A 27,784-nucleotide genomic window follows, 5' to 3' on the forward strand; every position below is an offset into this window, starting at 1 on the left:
CTGATATAATCATCATCACTCTCTTTTCACTCACAAACCAGAAGTGTCGTATTGACGAGAAACAAGTCAGTGCTTTTATTTGTCAAGGTAGTATCGCTCTAAAACATTGCAACTCTGCCCACCATCTGCTAATCCAAGAGACACTCCGGGGAAACGAAACAACAACAAAACCGACCACCGAAGTTTCTAACAACTCCCAAAATCGCACTCGTAAATGGATCCGATACAGGAAGACAAGTGTTCTCCCCAGAAGGGCCGCCTTCAAGATAAAGAAGCAAGGACACCCCCGAATATAAGCCCCGAGACGAGTCCAGAAACAAGTCCAGAAGCAAATCCAAAGGCAAGTCCAAAGACATCTCAAGACTTCCTCCCCTTCAACAAGTTCAGTGCCAATAACCTTCACGAACTTTTGGCTCCGTGGGCACCACACCAACAGCTTTCCGCTCCTCATCACCCTCGCGCGCTACGGGTTGTGATTGCATCTCATCAACTTTCGTCCTCTTGACGCGCACAGCCAACTCTTGCGGCTCCTCACTCTCCGCTTGGTTCCTCTTCTTCTCTGTACTTCTGCTTGGCTCTGAAGGAGTCGACGGCGTAGAACTTGATGGCATCGTATAAGAAATCAGTGTCTTTGTTGGAGGGGGCCATTTTGGTAGTGGTGGTGGTCGTGGTGGTGATGATGATGATTGGGAAGAACGACCACCACCAACAAAGTCCAACAACGACAACATGTCAGCCCTCGAATTCGGCGGAGCTGCACACCCGCCTCCATCCGCTGGCCCAGCTCGTGCTTGCTTCCCAAACTCCTCCACAGCCTCCGGAAACGTAGCCTTCAAATCATTCAACACCCAGGCGCTCTCCTGCACGGATATGTGCTTCTTCCGTTCATATCCTGCCCTCTCGCCCAGGACCGGTCCGCGACGAACAAAGAACTTCTTCACGACGTGTTTGATTGCAGCGTGTATACGCTCCAGTAACTTGTCATGCGCGTGCCTCCACGCTGCCAGTTCTTTTTCCAGCGCCCACTTGGTCACGAGGCTCATGTTCTCCTCAGAGAGCTCTTCTTCATCCTCGGAGAGCTCTCCATCCTTGACAAGTTCCTTGATACTTTCCTTGGGAACTTCCTTGACACTTTCCTTGACACTTTCCTTGACACTTTCCTTGACACTTTCCGTGACACTTTCCCTGAGACTTTCCCTGAGACTTTCCCTGAACTTGTCTGTCCTGGCTTCCAAGGCCTTGAACAGGGGGACGACGGGTGACATTGTAAGGGTAAATCTCCTCAGCTCTTCGAGGCGTTCATTCATGTCTTTGAGCTCTTCGGCAAATGTACCGTTTCGAGCTATGTTTTCGATAAACTCGGATTTGGTCCTTTGCCGACGGCCGCTCGGCACCCATTTCGTATCGATCGCATTGTTAACTGGACTCCTCCTCCCTTGTGCCTTTGCCGTCCTCATCGCGGGCGCCTTCCATGGGTGGTGTTCAGTGCCCCTGTATACTGGCACTGTTTGAGCTAGAATACGTGATGAGAGTGCTGCATGAGCCGATGTTGGTGGTGGGAGGAGTATCTTGCTTGTTGTCGGTTTCTTCCGCGGGCCGTGGTCAGGGAGGATGATCTCCCCACCTGTGGTCTAGACATAAGTGACTGGTGTCAACTGGATTCCCTCCCTCGCTCGCAGTTTCGGAATATCACAGAGTCTCTCACTATCTGTTGTGGCCGCGGTACCTCGGGGTAGGTTGACGCTGGGGCGGCCGAGGTATGGTCTTGGCTGTTGGATGATGATATTGGCGAACACATGTCCGACTGTGGTGGTAGAACGAATTCAACAGGCTGAACAGGAGTGTCCAGTTCAACACGAGTTTGGTTTCTCACTTTCATTCCCGCCGTATCAGTGCCTTGAACTCTGTCATTCGCTGATGGATTGCAGAAGGAGCAGCCTGTGTCTTTGTTTTCCTGTGGCATCTCAAATGACTGGAGGGGAAGTAACCCTTTTACGGCGTAGGGTATGAAATGGGTAGGGAAGGAGCGTAGCGGTACTTCAAAGACTCCGGGCACAGCCCTCTTCTTTTCCTTTTCTTTTCCTCGTTTTTTTTTCCTTTTTCTTCTCCAATGCCTGATTGACAGAATCCACATGGTGGATGGGTTAGTGCCTTAAGGTTTGGGGCTTAGAAGACCATTCGAACAGTCTGCAATGCTGCAGGTGCAGTGACTCAGCCTGGAAATGTACAGATCACGCCGAATTTTCCTTGGACCTAAGATGCTATGCAGTGGAGGGAGTCAGGGAACAGACAGGAGTTGACAACATCTCCGAAGTGCTCGTGAAAATAGACCGAACATGGACAGTCCAGTGCGGCTCGCCTTGGCGAGAAAAAGGACGTTGCGAAACTGCGATAGGGTTTACATAAAATGATGAATACGTTAGATAGAGTCCATCGAGGATTGTTTCATGTAGTAAAGGGTTAGATGTTAGATTGAAAGTCACAAAGATCAGGGCTGGGCGTGTAATTTACTGGTCGTAACGTGTTCGGTGTAAAAACACGACCCCTTCGCTACTTTGATTCAATCCCCCGAGTCTTTGCGGAAAGAGCCATCAGCACATGTCACGCATCACTTCCCGGGGTCAAGAGTTCCTGGCACGACGAATTTAGCACACATACACCAACAACCGCTGCTGCTTTTCGGTTCAAGATGGAAAGACTCGGTCAAAAATTATTCAAAATGAATCACTCAACTCCAGTCAGGTTGTACCCTCCCCCTACTTTCCTTCCAATCTCACCTCCGCGACCGGCCTCCGCAAAGTGAAAGCTAAACGGCAAAAATACCCCTAATCAACTGCGAAGCCGAAGATTTAGCCTTATTCCATGCTTGTCGCTGCATCTGCTGCTTCGCATTGCTCTTGCTTACCTCCCGGTCTACTTCTTCCCTTCCGCTTTCCCTTTCACTACACCTCACACTACTCCTTCTAGTCACCTCAATCTGTCTCTTCAACCCATCAAAAGTCCATAACGCATCATCCAGCTCCTTCAGACACTGCTCGAGCTTAGGCAAAAGCTGGGTATGTAGCTGGCTTTTGGTAACCCCCTTTTCGTCGGTCAGTGAACGGTGTACGTACCAAAGGTCGGAGTTGATTTTTTGAGCGTTTCTGAGCATTTGTACTGTTTGGTGGAGCTCGCCTTTTTCAGGACCTTCGTCTAACTGAGAAGAAGAAGAAGAAGAGCAGCAGGAGAAGGAGAAGTGGTAGACATGATGAGTTTGGCGGGTGTGTCGGTGGATGTACTCCTTTACGCGGGCTTTGATGGGGGCGAGGTCTTGTTCGGGTATTACTGGGTCGGGGTTGGGATTAGAGGAAGAGGAGGAGGAGGAGGTGGTGGTGGTGCTGTCTTGGGGACTTGAGAGAGTGCTAGATTTGTGGTGCACAGCGACCGGTGTTTGAAGGGGAGTATTGTGCTTCATATTTTTTGTGTGTTTTGTTTTCCGACCGACCTGCGGTTGATTAGGAGTAGGTGATTGCCAAGTGATAGTGGGTTAACTGCCAGAGTCATAATCTGGAAAACGACAAACAAATGAGAAAATTGAGAAAGAGAGAAAGACCGCTACCACAAAAGAAAAGGGGGATGTTCGCTATCAGACAACTCAACGAAGAGAAAGTTAGACATCGTGAGATTTATACATTGGATCCCCGTCGTACAGGAACGGCACAATTTCTTGACATTTTTAGGTACGTTTCGTTGACAACGAGGCCATTCATTGATTGTATGAAGCTCTCGTCAGTTCCCGCAGTATGCCGCCCTTTGATCCGAACAGCACTAAACAATGGGGCTGTCACCCGTGATGCGTTGTTCACAGAACCCCGTGGACCTCCAATGAACGGCTCCCCGCTGTCTCAGATAGTTGAAGGACTGGCAATGCCATTCATCTGATGAGCTTCATCCGAGTTATCAATATCCTTTCGTGGAAAAGCAAACGGCCAAGATGGGAAAGAAGTGTCTTCATACCAGCTACGGTAGCTACCGACGCATGCCACGGAGTTGCCACCCATTCATCCGGTTCGACGTCTTCTCGTCATGGGGAATCCAGCAAGCGTCGGGGAGTTGATATGTCCAATTGCATGAGCTCTCATCCTTTGTAAAGAATGATAAGCACATCAACAGCTCGGCTGTTCTGGACAAACGCTTCCCTTTGTCCGTTGTCTCATATGTATATAAGAAACCTGCACCACCGTGCATCACTGTTCCCTTGTACAATGCCATTATGTACAGTTACCGTACTGTTGTTCAATTCACTGCGACCGGCCTCCAGAGCTTCACCACCATGGCCTCTCGTCACGATAGGTTACCGAGAGTACTCGTGATGAGCGTCAAAATGATATCTCAGATCCCCTATAGGGATATATACTACTGCCCTCGAGCTCACTTACTCCAGCTCCTGGTACTTCATCGTCGTCATCGACTGAAAAGATTCCTACTAGAACACAGCGAAAAGCGAGTAGATTGTCGGGCATCACCAAGACAAGCTCAGGGAGTTCGACGAAAAAGACAAAACCCACAGGTGTTAGGACTTACCACCAAAACAACCACATACAACAAGATGAACGAGCCCACATCACCTACACTCTTCCCCCTCACCTCCCTCGCCAACACCCCGCGACTTCTCAGCCCGGAGCCCCGTGTCCGTGTTAAGCGTGTCCATATCAAGCGCGAAGAACCCCCTTCGGAACCCGCCCCGGACTTCTTTCCCGTTCCTATCCAACGTCCCCAACTACATCCCAGCGTCCTCACCCTCTCCCACCTCCGTCGCCGCCGCCTCCGGCACAACCTCCCCCGCGACCTCGTCTCCATCTCCAAGATCTGCCGAGATCTACAAGAGCGAGTGAACGACGTTCCCGTCCCGATCATTCCAACCGTTCCCTCCTTCCCGCATTTACGCTCCGCAGGCCCCGTCAACGTCTACGAAGACGCGGTTGCCGCCGCTACCGCCGCCACTGAAGACGCGGAAAGGATCCAAGACATCAAGATCCAACTGGAGTTGCACGCTCACGAGCTCGAAGTCATGCGCGGTTGCGTCTTCGAGCGGTTCGAAGATTTGTTTGACGCGGAGAGGCTGAAGATTCTGAAGATGCAGGTGGATTGCTGTTTCAGGGATTTGCACGAGTTGCAGGTGGAGATTAATCATCGGGTTTGGAGTGGGAGGTTGAGGCAGCCGTTGCAACCTTTGGAGAAGGTGCATGTGAGCTTGCCCACTGGAAGTGAGGGTAAGAGGAGGGGAAGGGGTCGTGAGGGGGAGAGGGAGAGCGGAAGCGAGCAGGCAAGCAAGCAGAGGGAGGTCCCTGCTCGGGATGTGGCCATGGGTTCTGGCCTGGACATAGACTTGAACCTGAACGTGGGTGCCCAGTTCGAGGGCATCGAGTGGCCCGAATTCACCGACGAGCAAATCGCGGACATGTTGAAAGAAATGGAGGAGGAAATGCTTGACGAGCCAGTTGACTGGGAGGAGATTCTGAGAGCAGAGGCTAGGGTGGAGGATAGGCCTGTGAAGAGGGAGCCGGAGGATGATGGGATGAAACTGGATGACGCGGACGAAACGGAGACCGCCAAGGTCGACCATGCTAACGGGGAAGAAGTCGACAAGGAGAGAATGGAGGAGGATGCTGACATGAAGGAGCCCGAGGAAAGCATTTGGAGCGAGGAATCTGGAGGAGTTGACCCGAGGGCGTGTCTTTCTTTGGCGCACCCTTGCGATCCGGGTGCGGGTTGGAGCTGGAATCCCGCGTGGGGTCGGAGGCAGTAGTAGATGGCGTCTGCAGATGAAAATAAGGGTTGGTAGATGTTTTTGGATCGGAGGGATTGCAGGCTATAGCTAGGGTGCGATGCGACTTGGAATTTACTGACGAGGTAGAAGCGAGATCTAGAATAGAGATGGGATTCGGAACATTAGAGAAGACTGACCAGCGAGAGATACTGAAAATAAAAACAACACTTACTCAAACCAAAGGTCGCCTGTACCTCAACCGATGTGGGACATTTACCACCTGTAGACCTGTAGGGCACCTTATAAGGTCCCTTATCCGATTCTTCCATCACAACGAGAGCCCAAGGACTGTGTCTATATGGTGCAGCGGTCCCGTTGATGAAAAATCGTCGGGTGCGCGGTATCCGAGGTACATTTTCGTAGATCGCTGACTGGAGGATTGAGGTTCGTTCCGCAAGCTTAACAGGGCGACTTAGCTTTTTGCAATTTTTGTCGCGCTTAACGCTGATTGAAAATATCGCAACAATATCCATTGGCTTTCTTCCTTTATTTTGCAAACTTGAACGAGTTTCGAATCTCGGGTTTTGGTTGGAATATCGGTGGTCGCAAAGTGGTCGCAAAATTGTCACGCTGAGCTGCTTCCCCTCCACCCATACTGGCCTACTTCCCTCCCTTCTGGCCGTAGTGTGTTCCATTCACTTCAACCAGATCCTACATCTTGAGACGAACAACATGGTTTGTCTAGTCATCCGAGGTAGCTCAGTCGTCCAAATCCAGGAGGGTAAGGTCTGCATCTCGAACTTGTCGTCTCAAAAATTGTCAGCGTTTGATCCAACGTCTTGACTCAGGATTGATGGTCCACTCACCAAAACGCAGAAGATGCCTTTTAAATCGTTAAAGCCAAGCACAAAATGCACTCGAGGTATTGCTGATTCATTCGCATAAACTAACCTTCAAATACAGCCGCGTCCAAAACGTCAACAAGCAACACTGGATGTCAACGCTTTCCCACAAAAGGAAGTTGAGCTTTGAGAATCAACTCATCACCCGGTGGGATCTTGATAAGCAATCAGAGAAACGCCTGGATAAGAACCCACAATATCGTGATCGAGTGTCCTGGATATTTGATAGTGAGCTGAACTATTGTTCACCTACTCACCTTTCGACGCAGCAACAACAGGTAGGTAGGCAAACCACTGCGAGACAATCGCTGACACAAATCTGACAACCTCCAAAGATACCTTGACCTAGTATAGCCCATCAAAATCATGTCTTGCCCGCGACCACCTCCCCTCGACCTCACTCATCTCCCGCCAACACCACCCGCGACTCCCGACAAACAGCAACAACATCCCCTCACCTCCACCTCTCCCAGTACAGCCTCGTGGACGCCACTCAAACCAAAGAGCGTTCGATTCGCTCTTCCAGCTCCTCAAGCCCACAAATCCAAGACATTGTACCACACGTCCTCGATCTTCAACGCCGACTACCTCCGCCGCAAGCCCAAGCCCAAAGCCAAGAGAATCCCCACTAGGCCCTACAACGCTTCACTCAACCGGCTCACAGAGAGATACTATGTCTTTGTGCAGTCGCTTTGCGACCCAGAGCTTTCCAGTCCCAGGTTCGACGTCGTTGATAACAAGCTCGTCTCAGAGAGCAACAGAGGCATTCTCGCACCTCCTCCATCCCCAATGTCTCTCATCTCCCCCGTTCGAGGTATTGAAGCCCAAATCCAACAGCGCAAAGCCCTTCAGGTCATCAGGGACGATGCCCACGCCTTGGTCTACAAGCCTTTGACAGCCATAGCGCCCGTGCTTACTCTTCCGTTTTTGCCGAGCCAGCAGGCAGCAAAGAAGGTGAGGGGGCTGTTGAAGCGGGCGAAGAGAGCGTTGATGGCGTTGGAAGCTTTGTTGACCTCCGAGGTTTCAGACTCCGATTCGGATGAGAAGATGGAGATGGGTATGGACGTTAATCGAGATCGGGAGCTTGCCAATGTTGAGAGTGGCAATCGTATGGACCTCGATCATCAGGGTAATTCTGATAGTACTGACAAGCATGATTATTGGACTGGACTTGAGACTGCGGAGTCTCTTCAGGGGGATTCTCAGAAAATAATGGCAAAGGAGAGGAGGGAAATGGAGGCGATCCAGGACGGTGTGGCGACAATGAGTCTCTAATGGTGCGTGAACTTTCGCAGCCGCGTGCATCTGGTCGCAAGGCACCCGAGGGATTACCAAACGCTGGACTCTGCACTTTCACTTATCGGGAGGATTTCGAGGAAGAGGCGCACCATGATATCGCCCGTAGCGAGGAGCAGGCTCAAGATGAAGCAGCGCTGACTAGCCTGGGCGGGTTCATGGGCATTTGAAGGGACGCCCCCGATAATACCGTCATTATGGAACGATTGAAGGTCTAAAAGAGGATGGTCACCTTATTGACTGGTATTGGTTGGCATCGAGGGTTTATACGCTGAGTGGGCCGCCGAAGATCTGGAATCGTCGGAAGGATGGAGAGAAGGATGGCGACGAATACCCAGATGAACAACTCACGCCCATGTTAGGCTGAGAACAAAGACTGAAGGCGGTACATGGCAGTGGCAACGGATAGGCGTATGGCTGTTGGATGTTGGGTGATTCAAGGTCGTGCACGCGCGCCGCCCTTGAAGCGAGCATTTTGAATCGGAAGTGCGGTTGGTAACGGAGACGGAAAAAGGCTTGGTCCTCGATGGCAGCAAAAATGGTCAATTTCAGATTGCAGCATGGCTTGAAGAAGAGGACGGATTGAGGTACAGAAACTGGATCCAAAGCAGAGAAATGCAAATGTGTGTGGGGCTCGCCCCTTTTCTTTGTTTACTTCGGTGTAACCTGATGATAATGGGTTAGGGTTGTTAGCGCCATCTTCAGCTTCACCACAAGTCTTTCTGGAGGCTTACCACGTTGACTGTCCATTCTTCAAGAAAGAAATAAAAAGACAATTGAGTAGCTGAAAGGGCTTTGATCATTTTATTTGCATACTTCTCAGCCAGTTGGCAAAAGTGGAAGGGTGCTTATCAGGACAGTGTCCGTGAAGCCTACCCCAACCCTCATCACATCATGGACCGCCATCGTGACAGTCCCTGTAAAGTTCCAGAAAGCCTAAAAGGAGCCCCAAAAATGGAATGAATTGATGTGATTTCCCAAGCGCCTGCTGAGACAGAGCCAAGCGGCTCAACAAGGTAGTTTGTCGATGTCGTGAACAAAAAGCCGAATGGTGTTCGCGCGAGGTGGTGGATTGTTCCAGACCAGAGTGATGCCTGCTTAGACGTGACGATATCAGACCTAATCGTCTGCCATAACGTCAGATCCCCAACATTCTGTCTTTGATTCTGTGCTGGGAAAGGCCAGTAGGCTATACGACGTGCGAGTTTGTGGTTTATTGACATTTGGACTGTACCTAACGGGGAAACAGATCGTTTTCAACCATCTGTCACCAATTCCATGTTCCCATCTGCGCGGACAATGGCATGATCACTCCGATCCGGTCAGCAAGCTGGGGCACAGTTAAAAAGTATTGAAACCGCGTTGTATTTTCTTTCTAGAATAAGACACTGCCTGGTTGAGACAGGCGCGCAAAGCATTTACCGAACCGGATCCGGAAAAGGCACGAGAATAACATCGTCAGGCAAAGGGCAAACCACTGGATCCGGGATTCCCTGGAGGCAGAGAAACCGGAAAGACCAAAGGGCTGCAGAAAGGGATCGCAAAAACGAGGGGATGTCGCCATACTTTCATGCACGAAGGTCCCTAGAGTAAAAGAGAACCAAAGTGTTTGGTAATAGTATGGCAGTGTTCTTCTTGGCACGATAAAATCCTTCAACAAAGAGGCGTAGGTATATGAGCCCAATGTTGTACACACTAATGCCGTTCGGTTCCCCCGGGGTAATGGTCCAAAGCAAAGAAGGGGAAAGGTCCAGGGTCCAAAGGTACCTCGGGAATGGGATCCAGGAGAGGGGGGATTCTGTCAAGAAGACCAGGGCAAGGTATGCGGTCGGTCCTTGGTTGCTCGGGACATCGTGTAGTATCGGGTGGTGCTGGCTGGAAGGAGTCGGGTATCGCGCGCGCATCGGTCGTTCACCAAAGTCGAGTCGGAACTGTATTGTCGTGTACGCTCCCTTTCGAGGGAGAGGGGGAAAAGAGCAATCCTGCTGTGACTGAATACCTAGAAAGTAAATCCCAAACCCTTGAACATCACAGTTTCACCATGTACACCGTAGTATGGTCATCTCGTTTGTCTGTCCCGAATGAATATTTCGTCATTCAGAATGGTATTTCATTGACGCCCCGCAACAGATGTTGGGTAGAGGAAATCTAAGCAGTCTCGCGCTTGCCCTCCTTGAACTCCTTCTGTAGAATGTGTTAGCGAAACAAGCTCTCTTGTGGTTGATTGTCGCAAATCGGGGGGATCGAGGCGTACCAGAGCCTTGGCGGTACCGTGGAGAGCATGACGATGGTTGCGGCGGAACTTGGGGTCAGTGCCCTTGAGGGAAGGGTATCTGCAAGTCTTGGGCTTCTTGATACTGTTGTCGCGAAGATAAATTCGTCAGCACTCTGGGCTCATTTCGGGGTATCCATCATCTCCATCTCCTCGGATCTTCAAGTGGTGATGCTGGGGCGGTCGTACCCGTTGCGGTGAGCCTTCCGCGACTGGTTGTGCTGAGACGAGTTCTTGGACTCTGTTGAAAACGATCAGTATTCCATTATTTCGACATGACGATATTCTGGCAGCAATAGGGCAACATACTGGCCATTGCGACTGATTTCCGGCGTCAAACAAACAGACGATGTTCGGTAGGCTGCTGGGGTTGCAAGGTCAGACAAGCGAGTTTATTTCCTGCGCCAAATGTGGGAGAAATTTCCACTGCCCTAATTTGGTGGGAGTGGCTGGTGCGTGGCTGCAGCATGGGTGCGCCACATCGGCTGGGTTGGTTTGTCACTGCAACTTCCAGTTGTGTTTGGTGGAGCCGCCCGTCCAATGATTCTCTTGGCGCAACAACTCGGCTCTCAGCTTCAGCTCTGCGCCGCTGGACAACGAAATCACCAGCACCGTCGACAATAAACAAAACTGAACTCATAAAGGTCTTTTATCCAAGGGACATCTATCCACTCTATATAAACCAGATCCGGCTGAAAGATGAACCCAAGTACCAGCAGATCACCGAAATGTGAGTATGATCCCCCAAACATGACCGCCATCAAATGCAGCAGAAATACAGTACAAGCAGAACGTTAAAGTCATAAAACGGGCTTTTGTTATTCACAAAACGGAAGTCAGCGTCTACTTGGCAATGACGGGGGACGCAACCTTTGCCGCGGCAGCCAAAGCAGCGGCCTTGCCGAGCCGTTGCGACCGGAGCTTCGAAAGGAAGCGCATGAAGAGGATGAACATGAGCTCGACACTATAATGCAACATATCAGTATTTCGTTCAGACCAATATCGTGAAGAGTTTGCGCAACGTACCGCTCCTTGGTCATCATCAAGATGCCTTGTACAAGGAAGCCCTTGAGAAGCTGGGGCCCGATACCCTTGAACAAGCTCAAAGCGCCCTCGTTCTTGACAATGAACTCCATAACCTCAACGAAGCTCTTGAAAGGCTTGCCGTTACGAGCCGCAGGAGGCTTGGATTGCAGACCGACCTTGGCGACAATGAGGGGCTGGGTGACAATGGTAGCAATCGACTTGGACAACGCGCCGAGAACTAAAGGGGACTTGTTAGCGAAGCATCTCACAGAACCCTCGACAAATCAAACTTACGGAAAGCCTCCCAGGGCTTGAGGTTGCTCTTTCCAGGGAAAATAATATCCTTCAGCCTCTCGTACGCGCCGTATGTGATGGCCGGGTTGACAACCAGCACCAAGCTGGCCTTCATGCCTCTCCAAAGTCCGGTGATGCCATCCTCGCCCTCGACAACCTCCCGGGCGGTCTCGATCATGCCCTTCCTGTCCTCCTTGTTCTGCGTTTGCTGGCGGGTGGTGACGACCGCGATCGGGATGGTGAAAAGCTGGCCGAGCGCACCGGCAACGGCGCCAAGGGACAGCTCAGCGGCGGTCGAGGGGTGGGCATCCGATTGTTGGTACTTGAGATAAAGCGTGCGGACAATCGAATACCAGTAGAAGTAGGCGAAGTTGCTCGAGGTGACACCCAGTAGCGCACCGCTCATGCCGGCGTAAAGACCGGCCATACCCTCGGCATCCTTGATCTTGGTGATGGCGTCCCATGTTCCCTTGTAGTGAGGTTCATTGCCGGCCGCAGCCTCTTGCTTTTCGACGTCGACGGTCTTCTTGACTTGGACTTGGAGTTTTGTCTTGATGCTGTAGTTCTCACAAAGTCAGTGTCTGCTGGTCGAAAGAGCGCAAAGAATGATGGGTGTACACACAGATCAAGCGGGTATACAAGCACGTTGGCGAAACAAGCACCAGCAGCGCCAGCCGTGGCCTTTCCCCAGGGGCCCAATTGGACGGGCTTCGACTGTCCTGCCATTGTTGACTATTACTTTGATACCTAGCGTCTAGGAATTTCAAGGTATGCGCTCGAGTGAGAGTGTTTCAGGCGGAAAAGGTCGGTCCTCGGTTGGTTGGCGCAATCGCAGGGTCAAGATCTCCGATTAACGTGAATGGTGTGTAGGGCGGCAGGACCAGTGTGTAACTTGCGTAGATATGTGTGCGACAGCGCAAAAAGGCGGAGGAAAACAGAAAATGGGGGTTTTACAATTATCAAAAGTGAAAGGCAAGACGGGAAAGGATATGCGCTCCAATGGCACCAACACAGACTTGGACACGGGGAAGGAAATCGGTGACGACAAGTACGGACGGACGGGCGCTAGAAGGGGAGGTGCGGCCGGGTGGTTTTACAACGATTATTTCAAACGGTCCAAATGACATGTCCCGAGGCCGGCGGTGGGACTCTTTTCTGGCGGTCTCGACGGGGCAAGGAACCTCGCAAGGGATTCCAGTCCAGTCCTGGGAAAGTGGATGGGAAGTAAGCAACCACCAGGGACTTTCCAAAGGTCTTTTCCCCCTCCCCAGAAAAAAGAAGCCAAGGCAACCCGTGATGGACGATAACCGGATAACCACCGATAACCTCGGCAGTTCTCCAATTAATTTGGAGCAGTCCATCACTGCGACACGGCAGTGTCCAGTCTGTTGTTTTGTCCCTTTGCAGGCGGCATCTTGCAGGGCCACAGAGGACCTCAACGCCCCAATCAGATTGGGTTTTGCGACTTTGGGGTTGCGTTTCCGCCCCCACGATTGCGTTGATAAAGATTCCCCGGTTCCCCAGCTTTTCGAGTCATTTTCTCCGGTCTCTCTTTTTCAGATCTGATAAGGACGGCAACCTGACCTAAGAAAGACACCACTTCTATTTGATTCGACAACGAATCCCACGATGTAGGAGGTTAAGGGATATTTATACGCGACGCCAGCGACAACCAACCCCGTTTTTCTTTTCCTCGGGCTTGCCAACCCGAGCAGTCATCACAACTGAGCTTGATACGATGATGTAGCGCCGAGGCATCATGGCGACCGTCTCCATCTGTGGACCTCGCTCGTATCTCGATGATTTAGTCAGCCAGCAACAACCAGCCTTCGGGATTTTCTACCCTCGACGAACAGCTGAAGGAGGGATCGTTGTCGCCAGACACTGCGGATGGCCACGGAAACTGGTCGGTTCTACCATCAGATTGTCAATAGTCTTTTGAAGAGCAGAACATTGTCGCTTGACGCCTGACGACAAGGAAATCTGGGACACCCCGGAACCATCTGAGGGGATCCCCACAAGCGGACTTGTTACGCCGGCGCGCTGAAACAACATAGGAGTTGAAGAGGAGTTTGGGAACAATAACTCAAACCGGGCATTATGGTAGGCATTATGCTCTCAAAGCCTGTTTGAGGTGTTGAGTCAACAATAGCCCAAAGGACTTTTCCCCAAAGGCCGTCAAGTTCTTCTTTCCCGAACCAGTCCAGGTTGAAGTTGGATGATAAGACTACGGCTTGGAGAGTGGGAGATGAAGACCGGATATAAGTCTACCAGACCATCTTCCAGATGCCATGGCACAATTTTGAAGCGGCCTTTCCCGCTCTCCGGCATTTCATCCGAGGATCGGGCTCGGCGAGTCCGAAGGTGCTGACATGTAGGGAAAGACGCGTATTGGATGGTTCGGGGTTGATGGTCTGCTCCAAGACATCCGAGTGACGATCACTCTGCATCCAGAGGCTTGATTCTGATATTCCAAGAACCCCAAAGCATTGGCATAAGGCTGTGCTTGAACTGCGTACTAGATAGTGCTACGACACTACAGTAGCCTCCCTGGCGATCGTCAACCTATTGCGTTTGACAGACAACGGCGTCCCCGGGTGGCTGAGTAGCCAAGGTAAGTGACAGTTGTTCACCGTTCTCACCGATTCGGCATCCAAGCCATGATGATACTTGTGTGTGCAGACTGCAAATCCTTCGGGACAGTAACTGCATCTCCATCTTCCCTTGGCGGTGGTCCCATCACCTCGGCGGTCGGGAAACCCGAAGCCCTCCTCCATGAGTGTCCCAAATGCCTGACAGTGGCCGGTGCCGCCAACCGGGACCACCCGGCAATCAGGCTGAAGAGAACCTCGTTGGCCCCAGCGCATGCCGAGCCCGCTAAAGGCGCTAAAGGCCGCGATGCCCCACCATGGCCTCATGGCATGCGAGGCTCCAGGGCGCAGGAACAGCAGATCCCATCATCCCGTCATCTGGCGGGGCTCTTGCATCGGTATCCCGCTGTCCCGTTCTTTGGTGTCAGTACCTTATCGGCCGATGCGGGGTACCGTTGGCGCTGTTGACAGCGTTTGGAGTATGTTCGGCAACCGACTGGTCGTAGGCCAGGAACGGTAGAGAGCTGAAAATAATCATGCTAAGCTAGATTATTTCGCCCTCTAGGCCGAAATGGGTAGTAAGTTAAGCTTTAAATAGCTTCAATCACTGTCGTCTCTACCGATATTAGTAATACACTTTATAATTTATTTTTTTAGCATAGATGATGCTTTTTAAAATAGTTTTAGTATAGTAAGTTTTCATTATTTCTTAGTAATTATACTAGTAAAAGTTGAATTAGTAGAAAGTAAATAATATAAATAAAAAGTCAATACTAAATAGTTTGAAAAATACTAACTAAGAAAAAGACATTAACTTTAATATTTTCTTTTACTTATTAAAGTGTAAGGGATACAGCATAGTTGACACTGATGCTGGCCAAAAGAATCGATAAGGTTCTACGAAGAGAGAAGGAGAGAAAAGGACACCCTCTGGGCAGTCTGGCCGGCTGTCCTAAAAAAGGAAGACGTGCGCGCGCACAGGCCAATGTTGCCTGCCGCGAGGGTAGAGCACTCGCCTGGCAAGATTGCTAGGCATTTCAGCCGCGGACACTAGCCCCATGACATAAAGTATAATAGCAGTAACCTGAACGCTTACAAACTAATTTATACAGTAATTAATTGAAAAGTATTTTGATATATTGCTTGTTATTGTCGTCCCCAAATTTCTTTTACTACTATAGTCATGATAGTATTATATATAATATTTAGTTATAAAAGGATTACTTTAATACTTGTTGTTTGTTGCAATATCCTAACTGGCTTATAATAATAGTACCAGTATAAAGATGCTACAGTGAACTATGCACTTATAGCGGAGCGTGCTGCAATGCACCAGCTCACGTAGTTCCGTATCGCATAGTTGGGTACAAATGAATAAATAACTAGAGCTAAAGAAGAAAAGAGGAAGATATTAAGAGCTGAGCTCTAAAGTGCATTCTTATATGGAATGAGCTTAGATTCTGCCAGTCTCTACCGCTTTCCTTATCTAATCTCACAATGTGTGAGGGTTATAGGATCCATATCATTATAGAGCGGAGCGAAAGCGGTAGGAAGTACGACAGCAGTACTGAAGAAAGCAACGTAGTTATGACAGGCTAGAATGTATATGCCCAAACAGCCAAACCTACAAAAGATAGGACAATGTTCTGCTTGCAAGGCAGAACTTGAAATACACACTATATAGCTAATGCCAACTTGTGATAGTAGTTGCAAAGACAATAGAAGGATGTTGTAAAAGAGGTCTTAGAGAGAACTCTACTCTCAAGACAGAAGAGTACAGTAAACTCTGCACTATAAAAGTAGACTGTATTGCATTGCTTAGATTGTGCTTGCTTGCTTGCTTGCTTAAGAAGTGACTAACTAAAGGAGAGAAGAGGTCTTTATATACACGAACGTTAAGTATCTAGAAGCTTCCAGAGTGTAGAAGCTTCTATAAGTTAATAGAAGTGCTTTTAAAAGTACTATACTATGAAAGAAATGAACTGAATTTATGAGCTTCTGGTGCATTCTATGATGACAAATTAGTCTAGAAGAAATGCTGAACAAGTTAGAGAATTCCAGAATACAATGACAAAACTTCTGTATTCTAGCACGTTCTGTGAGCTGAGTTGACTGATTTTGTAAAAGAAATAGTTCAATCAGCCTTTTATACTACAAGGTAATACAAGACAGTTACAAGGCATAGTACTAGCTACACGTTAACAGTTAAGAAGTAAAGCTACGAACTTTTTTATTTCAATTAGAGGATTTTAGTTACTACTATTGTCTTTCAATATTTAAAATTGTAAGAAGTTGAGACAACAATAGTATATCATTTAAAATAAAATATATTATACTAAAAATACTACTATTAATAACTTTAATAATAAAAAATTCACTTTAACCATTAATAATTTAATTATTAATAGCTTAATTATTAACAAGTTAATTATGAACGATTTAATTTTCAAAGAGGGTAAGGTTAATAACAATAGTTTTATTATTTTAGAAGAAGTCGTTTAGTAATATTACTTTCTATAGTCCAAGGAAGTTATTAATTAGTATATTACTTAGCGTACTAGCTATCATTAATAAGAAATTAATAACCTCTTTAATAAAAATACTAATTAGGTTGATAAATATAGCAATAGAGGTTAATAATATAAAAAGATAATAATAATTAACATTGATAATAACACCACTAGTATTACAAGTAGCTAAAAACTAGGATTTATATAATTAAGATTGTTATAAAGGTGATAAAGCTGGCAACTCATACTATACTGGATTCGTACAAGTCTGAAATGTGGAGTAGGGAAGTAGTACGGCCAAAGCGATGCCTCCACTCTACTACAGTCAACTGGGGGTAAAAGTATCTAAAATTTTATACTGGCCCAGGACCAGTCAGTTGCCGAACATACCCTTGACAGCGACGATACGGCACTGTAGACTTAAGTACCTCAGCCTTGGGCCGCGCTACAGAAATTGTTAGGTAAGAAACAAAGAAACACGGGGAAAAGGGGAATTGACACAACCATCACAAGATCTGATATTGACCGCTTTTGGTGTTGCAAAGGTTCCGTTGTAGTAACTGGAGATATTTGACTTTTTCCATTCCCCTTCACACAAGTTCCAAGTTGTTCAAAACGGCCCTGGTGGTTTCAAACTGACTCGTCCACCATATCTGTTTTTCTCATTAAGGGCCCAATCCCACAACTCCCCTCACCAGTCAGCTCACCATCCCCCCAACCCCCAACTCCGTCATTCCGACCCCATCTCCAACTCCAACTCACAAGTCACCAGTAGCATCGCCAACCTGGACGTGCCAAGGTTCCACTGATAGAAAAGGAAGGGTTCTCGTTTCCCAGATAGGCCGGTAGGGCTTCCCCTGTCTCACCTGCCACGCCGTCCTGCAGCACAACGGCATTCACTCCGACTTGAGAAGGGAATTCGCCGAATCCCCACTGACACTCACTGCCACAGTTGGCACTATCGCGGAACAACTGCACCGCCCTGGCTCGAGTTCCGCAAAGGACTGGACGCTGGACGATCCGTTGGTGGCTCCTTTTGGCGAGTAAACAGAAGAACGGGCCGCTTACACCTCCGGCTCCCACGGCCAAAAGTTAAACATCCGGTGTGCTGGAGTCGAAGCGGAAGACGGATGGACACTTGCTGCAGCCAAGAACCACATCAAGGTGGCGTCCCCGGTTCCAGCAAGTGAAAGCTCGATACGCGAGGTCGCCCTCTGGGGTCCCGTTTCTTCTCGCGAATTATAGTACGATATCGGGCAACCAAGCCTCTTTATTCGTCTTCTCTTCTATTCTGTCCTTGGTTCGACGCTAGAGGCTGCCGTCATCTTGACAAGAGGAGAAGAACTAGTCTAACTAGTCTATCCATATCCGTGTCATCCATCCTTCCACAAGTACTTTGTTTTGAAGCCCAGTCGGCATTCGTCCTTAACCTCGCCTTTATCTATACTTAAACACCCATATATCACAAACATCTACCCAAACAATACGGTCCTAGGAGAGGAAAGTATGCATATATCTGCTACACCATCGTCATTGCCCAAGTGTCACGATGGAGGCTAGAGCTTCGGTAATATGCCTGACACCCCCATATACCATGTCTGTATAGAGCTATACATCTAACTTTTTTTTTTTTTTTTTGCCAGGAACACGAGCGTCGTCTCGCCGAGTCTCATGGCCAAGAAGCTCTCAAGCATGCCATTGCGGCAGCTGAGATCTACATGCGCGCAGCTGAAAAAGCCGCCAACCCTAAAGATCGCAACCGCCTTCAGCGAAAATGTAGCGACCTTATAGCCCTCGGCGAACGACTCAAAGCCAATGCCAAATCTGCCGCTACTTCTGCCCGCCCACCCGTGCCCGAATCGACACGGACCTTGACCATTGCCGAGAAAACCCTTATTCTGAAGTCGTCCAAGTTGCATGGCAACATCTTTCCACCATGGGAGAAGATACCCGATCCAGATGAGTTTGCCGCGTCAAAGGCAGCTGATGGATCCTATACGTATGTGATCCCAAGTTATGAGATGTAAAGTGTCATTGTTTAACTGTTCCATAGGGACCATTCGCCCTTTACTCTCTCCCCTGAACAGCAAGAGATATTTGCCGGTTGGAAGAGGCCGCATGAGATATTTGTGGACGTACCAGAACGGGGATCAGATGACCTGATGACTGCCACGGAAAGCATTGATCTCGGTCAGGATTTGGCAACCGACTGTTCGGTCGTAGCAAGCTTGTGTGCTGCTATCCGGCAATTCGGCCCAAGAACAGGCTCGGTAAGACATAAGATGGCCTTCGTACCACCAAAAGTATAGTCCCACTAACACATATCAGTTACTTCCCTCTCTCATGTACCCTTATGACGAGGACGCCAAACGGCCAACCGTCTCACAAAACGGCAAGTACATCTTCCGCATGTACTTCAATGGCTGTTGGCGCAAGGTACTCATAGACGACCGTCTTCCGACCTCTTCCTCTGAGCGCACGCTTTACGTGGTGGACCGGCGCAATCCACATCTGATTTGGCCGGCATTAATCGAGAAAGCCTACCTGAAGATTCGAGGCGGTTATGATTTTCCCGGCAGCAACTCCGGAACAGACTTGCATGCTCTTACCGGTTGGATACCTGAACAAATATTCCTTCAAAAGTGAGGGTCACTCCTTGCAACACTTGTCTCCAGAAGAGAATGGCTAACAAGATCGACAGCGACGACATCGAACTGAACGAGACATGGAACCGCATCAAGACAGCGTACGATCAGGGCAATGCGCTAGTGACACTCGGCACAGGAAAACTCTCTCGTGAGGAAGAGCAAACCCTCGGTCTAGTCAGGGAGCACGACTACGCCGTACTTGACCTGCGAAACGACGGTAACAACCGACTCTTTCTCGTGAAGAACCCATGGCGCGACAGCCTGGTCTGGACAGGCGTAGGATCAACAGCCACCTTGAGCACCGACAGAAGCGAATCCCCAGAAGAGAGCATGTCCAACACTTTCTGGATGACCTTTGAGGACGTCCTCCAACACTTCGACTCGCTCTACGTCAACTGGAGTCCCTCCCTCTTCCGCTTCCGGCAAGACCACCATTTCACCTGGACCATCCCTCCCAAAGCCGAAGAGCTCGTTTTCACACAAAACCCCCAATACAGCGTCCTCTCCCCCACCGGCAGACCAGTCTGGGTCCTCCTCAACCGCCACTGGCAAGACTCGGAACTTGACATCCTCCGCGAACGCAAGCAAGAACACGACTTCCACAGCATAAACCAGCCCCTGAAATCCCTCGGCTACATGTCCCTCTCCCTCTTCGCCTCACAACCCCCGGGAACCCGCATCCCACTTTCCGAAGGCTCCCATCACGCCCTGCACCAAGGTCCCTACGTCGACAGCCCCAACACGCTCCTCCGCTACTCTCCCACCCCAGGCGTCGCCCAAACCATCGTCATCGCCCAATCCGATCTTCCATTGCCTTCCTACTCCTTCAGCTTATCCTTCTTTTCCAACTCCCCCCTTACAATCTCTCCCGCCTCCGACCCGCTTCCCTACAACGAAACGATCACAGGCGCCTGGACCCGCCGCACAGCCGGCGGCTCGACAGTCTACCCGTCCTACGTCACAAACCCGCAATACGCACTCACGCTTACCCGCCCTTCTCCCCTATCTCTGGTCCTCAGCACCGAGCGGGCCGATAATTTGCCAGTTCACATCGCCGTCCTCTACTCCAACGGCGGCCAACGCGTCACGGCCGTCGTCGGCCGCGACCTCATCTGCTCAAGCGCCGAGTACCAACGCGGTTGCACTTTTGCTTCCACTTTACCTTCTTCCAACCCGAACAACACCACCACGACCTCTACCTCCTCCACGAAGTCCAACAACCACGGCAACCACGGCAACCACACCTCCCTAATAGACCCAGGCACCTACACCATAGTCCTCTCCACCTACGAACCAGGCCAAACAGGCCGGTACTCGCTCCGCGTCAGCGCCTCCTGCCCCTTCTCGCTCTCTCCCATATTATCCGACGCAGCAGGCCGACTCCGCACGCCCGCTCCATCGCCCGCCACCTTCAAGTTCCACGAAAAGGGCGAGACAAAGGTGCGCGCCCGCGTTGACGTCAGCAGGTTAACTCGTGCCAGCGTCTTGGCACGCTCGACCAAGAAGACACAGTCCACGACGACGACGACGGCGATGGTGAGGGTAGCGCTGGAGTTGGGCACGGTGGAGGGGAGGAAGAGGGTGTTGGCTAGCACGGCTTCGGGGGGCGGTGGTGAGCTGGCGGCTAGTTTGAGTTCGCTTAGTCTTACTGACAGACTTGGAGGGATTGGCGGGATCGGAGGGGGTCATGGACATGGACATGAAGTGGTCGGGACCGAAGGAGGGTATACCACAAAGGGGGAATTCGCGGATGCTAGTCTTGGACTAAGGACGAGGGAGGTGGATCTGGATCCGAATGTTATTCGGAGTTATGGGGGGTTGTGGTTGGTTGTTGAGCAGATTGGTGGTGGTGGTGGTGGTGGTCAGAATCAAGGGCGAATAAGTGAGGAAGTAGAAGGAGGAGGAGTGCATGTGGAGATATTGAGTGATGGGGTGGTGAACATCGGGGGTTGGGAGGTTGTTGATGAGGACTGATTATCTTGAAAGAGACTTGCTAGATGTGGGATTCTTTGATCTGGGGATATGTTTGGCAGTTATCTGCTTCCCCAAATAACCACAGCTTAGTGTATAGAACTTATTGGAAGGGAAAAATTCTCGTTCATCTTTTCGAACATTACCGGTTGTGACATCCAGAAGGCAACCGGTATCAGCATCCCGCTTGCTTTGAGAATTTTGCATGTTAAGCGCGGGCTCCCATCCATCAATGATAGGGGATCATGCATTCATATTTTTTTGCCGCTTTTATTTTTTGGGGGGTTTAACTAACCTCGCTACAGTTATCAAACACGAATTTAAATCCCTAAACCATAGTAGCGTTAAAGATCCCCCAAGACCTGCTACCAACAAACGGTAGCATAGCCGGGACTGGCAACTTCTACGTAACCGCACAGGCAAGAGCGATGGCATAAATCCTTCTCCCTCTACCAAAACCTCGCCACCCAAAAGGTTCTGAATGGTTTCTTGACATCACCTCGCTTTTTTTTCTTGTTCGCTCAGCGTCTGTGTTCAATGATTCCTTCCTCCGCTGGTGGCCATATGATATGGCCCTATCTCTCAGACGAACAAACCGTGGTACCTATGACTGCGCTTGCAGCAAACGGTAGAGCGGAAATATATGGCCACATCAAACAATGTGTTCCGTCTTGATGTCCGTTCTGGTGGTAATGCTCCGCCTTCTGTCTGCGATTATGATGATTATTATCGATACTATTGCCACTGCCTCCCTCGCCCTCCTCGTTAATTTGAGGCCGTTGACTTGCTCCTTTAGCGGGTACACCTCGCGCACATATTCCTCCAATCCTCTTAAGCTTTCCTACAGCTATAGGTGACTGCACGTGAGCCCAGAGGTGGGAGCTTCGCCTACTTGTTGTTCACATGCTGTTTTCCCTCCCATCGCTCGTGAAAGCGATCAGTGAACCGGCAGGAAAGCTTCATGGATCTTGGTGTGCCGCCAGGTACCGAACAATATGATGCAACTTGACGAAGAAATAAAGTGTCGAAGAGTTTGTATATGTCGGTAAAGCCTCATTTGTGTGATGTGGTTCTTCTCGGTGGCATGGTAGCTGGCCTGGAAATGGTTACAGTTCTCGAAGTTGATGTCGTAAACAGAAACGGATATGTTGTTGAGGAGAGCGGGCTCCATGTCGCAAATATGCACATTACTCAAAACAAGCACACCGCATCTCACCTGAGGATATAGGATCTAAGCAAATCCTAAAGCTCCTCTTCTTCCTCGGCCTCCTGGAGGCCATTACCAAAGGAGGAATGGCCATTGCTGAAAGCCAAGAGAGAAATATGAGGAGAATGGGGAACGTATTTCATGGTGGCTGGCATGAAATCGAGGTCTATCAAGTCATCCATGGAGTTGGATGCAGTGGTAGGAAAGGTATCTGTTCACGGTTGTCAGCGTTACTATGAAAAGGCATCACTCCCTGAAGAGAAATGGGTTTACTCACCTCCAGCATTCTGCGAAGCTGAGATCTGATTGTGGAGATTGCCCTCGTTGACCGTGACGGGGGCGTTCTCAGTGAGAGCAGAGAGAGCGGATTGCTTTGCATCCTTATCCTTCATCAACTTTGCCCTCTTGATGGCAATCTGCTTTGCCTTTTCTGCGAGAGCCGCCTCTTCCTCCTCAATCTCGCGAAGGAGCTGCTGCTGCTGCTGCTCTCTCTCCTCACGTTCGCGAAGGAGTTGTCGCTGCTTCTCTGTCTCCTGATGTTCATGAAGAAGTCGCTGCTGCTTCTCTGTCTCCTCGCGTTCGCGAAGGAGCTGCTGCTCCCTCTCACCCCTTCCGCCGCCGCGATAGTTGACACCGGGCTTTCCGGCGTTCTTTGGACCTGTGGGTGCGTTTAGAGGGGGAGCACGTTCACAAAGGGGCGCAGCATGCTTGAGCGTCTGAGCATCAGTGGTCTTGGAGTTAGAAGGTGCAGATTCGTCCGAGACCTTGACGTCGACTTCATCACCACCCTTGATCTTGAACTTTGGTTCCTCCTTGGGCTTGACATCTTCCTTCTGCGCTGCCTGTGTCTTCCTGTTGACGTCGATCTTGCAGCCGTGAACACCGACGGAGGAAGAAGCCTTGTCGTGAGGGGTCATCTTTGCCTCGTCTTTGGCCTTCGCCTTTTCGGCCGTCGGCTCGGTTTGGATTTTGGCCTCTTTCTCCAGGGTGGCCTTGTGGTCGGCTGTAGTATTGGCATTGCCATGAGGAAGATGGACCCCGTTTTTGGGGCCAGATTTGCCGCTCGCAGGGTGGGAGAGGGCCTTTGCAAAAGTAGGGGCCAAAGAAGCAAGCGCTATGGCCGTGGAGGCGGTAGAAGATGCCATCACTACTTTAGCAGGCTCTTTCTTCGCTTCGATCTCTTTCTTGGTCTTTTTGTCCGCAGTGCTGGGCTCGCTCTGAGGGCGACTGGTGGCCGCAGTCGGAACCGTTGTGTCCTGCTTTGGGGCGTTGTTTTGGGAGTTGGATGAGCTCGGCTTTCGTAGCTCACTTGTCTTCTTTTCCACGTATTCTTCCTGATAATACCTGACATCCCCAACGGAGACAGGTTGATCGTCATTGAAGAAGGCCCACACTTCATCATCCTCTTCTTGAGTCGCAAGTCTGCTCATCCTGTGACCTCCTCCTCTTCCGCGTCCTCCTCTTCCCCTGTGCAAAGTTGGTTGCCACTGGGGTGGCATGGCTCCAACCGTGTGACGAGATTGCTCAAGAGACGAGGAGGCCCTCGTTGCTGGAGCATGAGACGTCTTTGGTCCAGACGTTGGGGCAGTGTCTTCGGGGGCAGCTATGATGGATGGTTAGAAACACACATCATAGGTAGAAGAGCTGATTGGCAAACATACCTTGCGGAGCAAACATGGAGGTCTCGATACCGTATGGGGACACAGATGGAGTGAGCCCGCTGTTGGCGGAAGGGGGTGCCACAATAGGAATGGCAAATGGACGAGGGTTGCTGTTCTGAGGCGTAAGCGAAGGCGTGAAAGGAAGTCCGCTCTGCTCCTGTGTGACGTGCACGGGCTGGGCAGCAGCGCGAGAGGTAGCGTGCTGGAGGAGAGAGCCTCTGTGACCGCCTCCACCTCGACCGCCACGCACAGAAGGGGAGCGAGGAGGTGTGCTTGGAAGACCTCCACGGCCTCGACCAGCTCCGCCTCTGCCACGGGCTGAGGGGCGCCCTCTCTGACGACTGCCACCTCTCGTAGCTTCTGCTTGGAAAGCGCGGGCCTCCTCCAGTTGCTTTGCGAGCTCCGGGTCTAGAATCATGGTTGCCACTGGCTATCGAGGTGGTGCGTGGTGAGGAAGGGCACAGGAAGACGGTTGTGGTTGAATGAATGATCGAGCATGAATGTTGTCAAGGTGAGCGGGAAGAGGGGAAGATTGTCCGCAGTATTGTGGCACGCTACGCGCAATAAAGAAGAGTAAGTTTAGCTTTTTGCTGGCGGCGACGACCTTCAAAGGGCAGTCTCGAAGGTAGAGGAAGATGGATGTTGACGAGTGGAAGAAAGTCAAAGCACCCGGAAGAATATCAGGCCAGAAGGGAGTGTGCATTTTCAGCGGGACCTCAGGTCTTGGTGTGCCGTGTTAGGATACGCGCTTTGATTTGGGGCATTTGAGGCGGGAAGGCGCGTGTGAGTGAGAGATTGCGCTTTCCATTACCAGAGGCATTCCTTCCATTTCCTCAAGTCCCACACTCGTCATTGGCGGAAGAGATGTGTGGAGAAAGATCGGTCAAGCACATATCGTATAGGCCGTAGATACATATACTTATGCCAAAGGTTTCAAAGGTACCAGGTAGAAAGTAAAGGCAAGCCTTGGATTTAACGGTCGGGTGGGCATATATGGTCTTTCATGGGTAGAGTGTCTGTCGGCTCTAGGAAGCATGACGCGCCTCTTCCATCAGGTAAGTCACCCGACCCTCAACCCATCCGAGCCTTAAATGAGCAAATAAATCCATCTCTGGTGAGTCAAGCGTATCGAAGCTGCCTGGCCATCCCATCCCGAGCTGTTTGAGCGGTATAAGCGTTTGTACCGGAAAGCCCAGGCAGAGTATCGCAAGAGCGAGTCTAACCAGCAAGTTTCTCAGGAAAGTGTCTCCCAGAAACCATGCCGGTCGTATTTCCACAAGATTCTGTTTGTGCTGCCTCCCGCCACTAAGAGCTCTTCGTCTTCTTGCTTCCGATCTTGGTCGGCACCGCCTCGATATTCGTCTCTCGGAACTTTCCCGAACCGGCCTCCTGAAGCCATGCTACCTCAATGGGAGTCACATGTTCCCTTACAAAGTCCACAAGGCCCTTTGCCTGCGGCGCGTCCGCTCTCACAGCAATGCTGGAAACTCTCGGAATACCCAAAGCCGTTGCTAGCCTTTCCTCGCAGGACTTGGAAAGTCCAACCAGTCTCATCTTTTCTTCCTTTGGCTGAAACTTGGAGGCCACGGCGACCATTTGAGGGAAATGGCAGTTGAACGCTGAGGACTGGCCTGAGCGGGCCACAAAAACGATGCTGTAAGGAGCCTTCTTGCCACCACTAGACACTTTGTCATCGTGCTCGTCACCTTTGGCTTCATCTGTTTTCTCACTGACAGCGACAGCTGGAAGATCTTGCAGATTTCGAGAAATGGTTGACAAGCCGACATCAACATAGGCGGCTAGTTCTGGAGCAGGAGGCACTTGGGGAGTTTTGGCATCTCCTTGTTGTTCAGCCAGCTTCCGCTTCCGCTTCCCCTTGGATGGGGTTACGAAGGTTCTTCGGTATTGGCCTAGAGGAGACAGTAGGCTATAGTTCAATGTTAGACATAGACAAGGATTACAGCTGCAGAGTACTTTGGGACGACAGAGGAGCATTTAGCCGATGGTTTGGTTGACTTACTGACAAAGGAGTTCAAGGATAGCATCTTGGTTCTCCTGGCTGATTTGGGGCCTGGGGAAATGTGTGAGCAAACGATTGTCACCTGGGAATTACAGAGAATCTGCGAATGGGAGAGTAACCTACCATTCAACAGCGGAAAAGGGAGTGTCCAAACGGTGGACAATCTTTTTTCGGTCCATTGTCGCTTCTCAGGGATGGCAAACTACCTGGCTGCGTCGATTGCAAACTTGGGATTTAATAAGGAGGCAAGGGAGATGTAAATTTGGGAGCTTTCGAAAAGGAGTCGGTTTGAATCACTAATGCGTGTTGGCAAAGTAGATATCGTGCCTAGTAGTGGGTGCTACGAATATGTTTACTTGAGATTCGTCGGTGCGACACTCAGCGATGCTGCGATAGTGGTCAGTGAAATCTTTTGCGTATTTTTCGTATATACCGAATCGTGAGGAAGAAACGTAATGGTAAGCGCGCGTAATTTGCGCCCGCGTGAGATTACCGCCGCCAGACCGGTACCGGTATTTGCATGTACCCGTGGGGCTGGGTGGAAAGTTTTAGTCGGCCCTGTCCCGTCGCCCCGCAGGGCCCATCAGCTTTTTAAAGTTCCGCACCGTGATCATCCAAAGTGGACACACCTGGATCGGGTGGTCAGGTAGGTGTACACCTTCTGCACCACGCCACCAATATTTGGATTAAATGTGCGGTGCCCGCCTGTCTAAAACCGACAGCACGGGTGCAAGTTTGACAGAGCCGCTCGGCTTCGGTGCGGAAGTTTACTCAAGACACTCTAGCTGAGACAGGGGCGTGGAATCTGTACATACAGGCACTACATGTGGTCCGCGATATCAGATCCACGATCCATCGATCCGTCTCCACCACCAGCTTTTCTCGGGCACCGTTGGAGCATGTCCCGGCGGTTCATGGACCAGGAACAGGGCACATACCTATTACCTTAGGCGGCATCCTGCTGCACGTCACTCGGTTCCAAATTAGGGATGCCTCCATCAACCAGAAAGCCGAATGTTGTAACTCCAAGATCTTGGGAGCTTGGGTACAAGCTGATTAGACTACACAGTAGAGCTATTGCCAGATTTCCCCCCCAATCATGTCGCCACTCGTGACGACTCTGCTCGATGTTGGACAAATTCCTCGAGAAGCAAGAAGTATGTAGCGAGCCTGAGCTAGGTAGGTAGCAAATTTGAAATCGCGTTCGAAGTCAAGGCCTATGGATCAATTTCCATCGAGACCTGCCTGGCGGCACAGATTGCTGCGGTTTCACATTGACCCGCCCGGAAGAACTGATGACCATTTCCACTTGAAGCAAAGCAATCTGGCAACGGTCAGCAAGTGAGGGTTAGGTATTTCCACTTCCTGGGTTGTTACCTACCTAGGTACATATCTCAACGTCACCCAGCATGTTACGGTCTTTTACGGTTGGTATCCATTCATCTCGTAGGGCCGATGTAGAGACAGGCCCAAGAACATGGAATATCTGAGAGTCCGGTGTCACTCACAAGATGCCCTGTAAATACCGCGTAATACCCCGCCATTCCTCGTAAAATACCCCGCCTGGGCGTAGTTACGGCGGGTGTACACTGTACCCCGGCACCTGTGTTAACGCATCCCCGCAAGAACCACCTGGC

General features: G+C 50.4%; 9 protein-coding genes across 9 annotated transcripts; 3 read left to right on the forward strand and 6 right to left on the reverse strand.

The window, feature by feature from the left end:
* Positions 1–383: 383 nt before the first annotated feature.
* SMAC4_06505 (uncharacterized protein) lies at positions 384–1,457 on the reverse strand (the record flags this gene model as incomplete). Its single annotated transcript, XM_003344256.1, has 1 exon — positions 384–1,457. One exon carries the CDS (start codon positions 1,455–1,457, stop codon positions 384–386), a length of 1,074 nt encoding a protein of 357 aa, XP_003344304.1.
* A 1,349-nt stretch (positions 1,458–2,806) lies between these two features.
* SMAC4_06504 (uncharacterized protein) lies at positions 2,807–3,454 on the reverse strand (the record flags this gene model as incomplete). The annotated part of the gene is made up of 1 exon (XM_003344255.1): positions 2,807–3,454. One exon carries the CDS (start codon positions 3,452–3,454, stop codon positions 2,807–2,809), a length of 648 nt encoding a protein of 215 aa, XP_003344303.1.
* A 909-nt stretch (positions 3,455–4,363) lies between these two features.
* Positions 4,364–6,075, forward strand: SMAC4_06503 (uncharacterized protein; the record flags this gene model as incomplete). Its single annotated transcript, XM_003344254.2, has 1 exon — positions 4,364–6,075. The coding sequence occupies one exon, from the start codon at positions 4,364–4,366 to the stop codon at positions 5,786–5,788; it is 1,425 nt and encodes a 474-aa protein (XP_003344302.2). The 3' UTR covers positions 5,789–6,075.
* An 847-nt stretch (positions 6,076–6,922) lies between these two features.
* SMAC4_06502 (uncharacterized protein) lies at positions 6,923–8,117 on the forward strand (the record flags this gene model as incomplete). The annotated part of the gene is made up of 2 exons (XM_003344253.2): positions 6,923–7,780; positions 7,846–8,117. The coding sequence occupies exons 1-2, from the start codon at positions 7,018–7,020 to the stop codon at positions 8,115–8,117; spliced, it is 1,035 nt and encodes a 344-aa protein (XP_003344301.1). The 5' UTR covers positions 6,923–7,017.
* A 1,763-nt stretch (positions 8,118–9,880) lies between these two features.
* On the reverse strand, positions 9,881–10,602 carry SMAC4_06501 (60S ribosomal protein eL29). The gene is made up of 4 exons (XM_003344252.2): positions 10,529–10,602; positions 10,409–10,460; positions 10,202–10,304; positions 9,881–10,131 (listed from the first exon to the last, which is right to left on the reverse strand). The coding sequence occupies exons 1-4, from the start codon at positions 10,533–10,535 to the stop codon at positions 10,096–10,098; spliced, it is 198 nt and encodes a 65-aa protein (XP_003344300.1). The 5' UTR covers positions 10,536–10,602; the 3' UTR covers positions 9,881–10,095.
* Positions 10,603–10,838: 236 nt separating this feature from the next.
* Positions 10,839–14,765, reverse strand: SMAC4_06500 (uncharacterized protein). Its single transcript, XM_003344251.2, has 4 exons — positions 12,162–14,765; positions 11,540–12,096; positions 11,246–11,483; positions 10,839–11,183 (listed from the first exon to the last, which is right to left on the reverse strand). Exons 1-4 carry the CDS (start codon positions 12,263–12,265, stop codon positions 11,063–11,065), a joined length of 1,020 nt encoding a protein of 339 aa, XP_003344299.1. The 5' UTR covers positions 12,266–14,765; the 3' UTR covers positions 10,839–11,062.
* A 2,398-nt stretch (positions 14,766–17,163) lies between these two features.
* Positions 17,164–21,385, forward strand: SMAC4_06499 (uncharacterized protein). The gene is made up of 5 exons (XM_066090462.1): positions 17,164–18,207; positions 18,284–18,639; positions 18,694–18,910; positions 18,969–19,282; positions 19,342–21,385. Exons 1-5 carry the CDS (start codon positions 18,190–18,192, stop codon positions 21,260–21,262), a joined length of 2,826 nt encoding a protein of 941 aa, XP_065946752.1. The 5' UTR covers positions 17,164–18,189; the 3' UTR covers positions 21,263–21,385.
* Positions 21,386–21,787: 402 nt separating this feature from the next.
* On the reverse strand, positions 21,788–24,545 carry SMAC4_06498 (uncharacterized protein; the record flags this gene model as incomplete). Its single annotated transcript, XM_003344249.2, has 4 exons — positions 21,788–22,677; positions 22,744–23,693; positions 23,811–24,069; positions 24,128–24,545. 4 exons carry the CDS (start codon positions 24,543–24,545, stop codon positions 22,502–22,504), a joined length of 1,803 nt encoding a protein of 600 aa, XP_003344297.1. The 3' UTR covers positions 21,788–22,501.
* Positions 24,546–25,432: 887 nt separating this feature from the next.
* Positions 25,433–26,573, reverse strand: SMAC4_06497 (uncharacterized protein; the record flags this gene model as incomplete). The annotated part of the gene is made up of 3 exons (XM_003344248.2): positions 26,271–26,573; positions 26,148–26,198; positions 25,433–26,054 (listed from the first exon to the last, which is right to left on the reverse strand). The coding sequence occupies exons 1-3, from the start codon at positions 26,324–26,326 to the stop codon at positions 25,433–25,435; spliced, it is 729 nt and encodes a 242-aa protein (XP_003344296.1). The 5' UTR covers positions 26,327–26,573.
* Positions 26,574–27,784: the final 1,211 nt, after the last annotated feature.

The sequence above is a fragment of the Sordaria macrospora genome, chromosome 4 (assembly GCF_033870435.1).
Source record: "Sordaria macrospora chromosome 4, complete sequence".
Lineage (NCBI taxonomy): Eukaryota > Fungi > Ascomycota > Sordariomycetes > Sordariales > Sordariaceae > Sordaria > Sordaria macrospora.

Coding starts and splice junctions, on each gene's coding strand:
- SMAC4_06499 (XM_066090462.1), top strand. Junction 18,640..18,693: donor GCAGCTGATGGATCCTATAC/GTATGTGATCCC, acceptor ACTGTTCCATAG/GGACCATTCGCCCTTTACTC. Junction 19,283..19,341: donor GAACAAATATTCCTTCAAAA/GTGAGGGTCACT, acceptor CAAGATCGACAG/CGACGACATCGAACTGAACG.
- SMAC4_06501 (XM_003344252.2), bottom strand. Junction 10,305..10,408: donor CGGAAGGCTCACCGCAACGG/GTACGACCGCCC, acceptor TCGCGACAACAG/TATCAAGAAGCCCAAGACTT. Junction 10,132..10,201: donor ACGGTACCGCCAAGGCTCTG/GTACGCCTCGAT, acceptor CACATTCTACAG/AAGGAGTTCAAGGAGGGCAA.
- SMAC4_06500 (XM_003344251.2), bottom strand. CDS start 12,265: ATGGCAGGACAGTCGAAGCCCGTCCAATTGGGCCCCTGGGGAAAGGCC. Junction 12,097..12,161: donor CTTGTATACCCGCTTGATCT/GTGTGTACACCC, acceptor TGAGAACTACAG/CATCAAGACAAAACTCCAAG. Junction 11,184..11,245: donor TTGATGATGACCAAGGAGCG/GTACGTTGCGCA, acceptor GTTGCATTATAG/TGTCGAGCTCATGTTCATCC.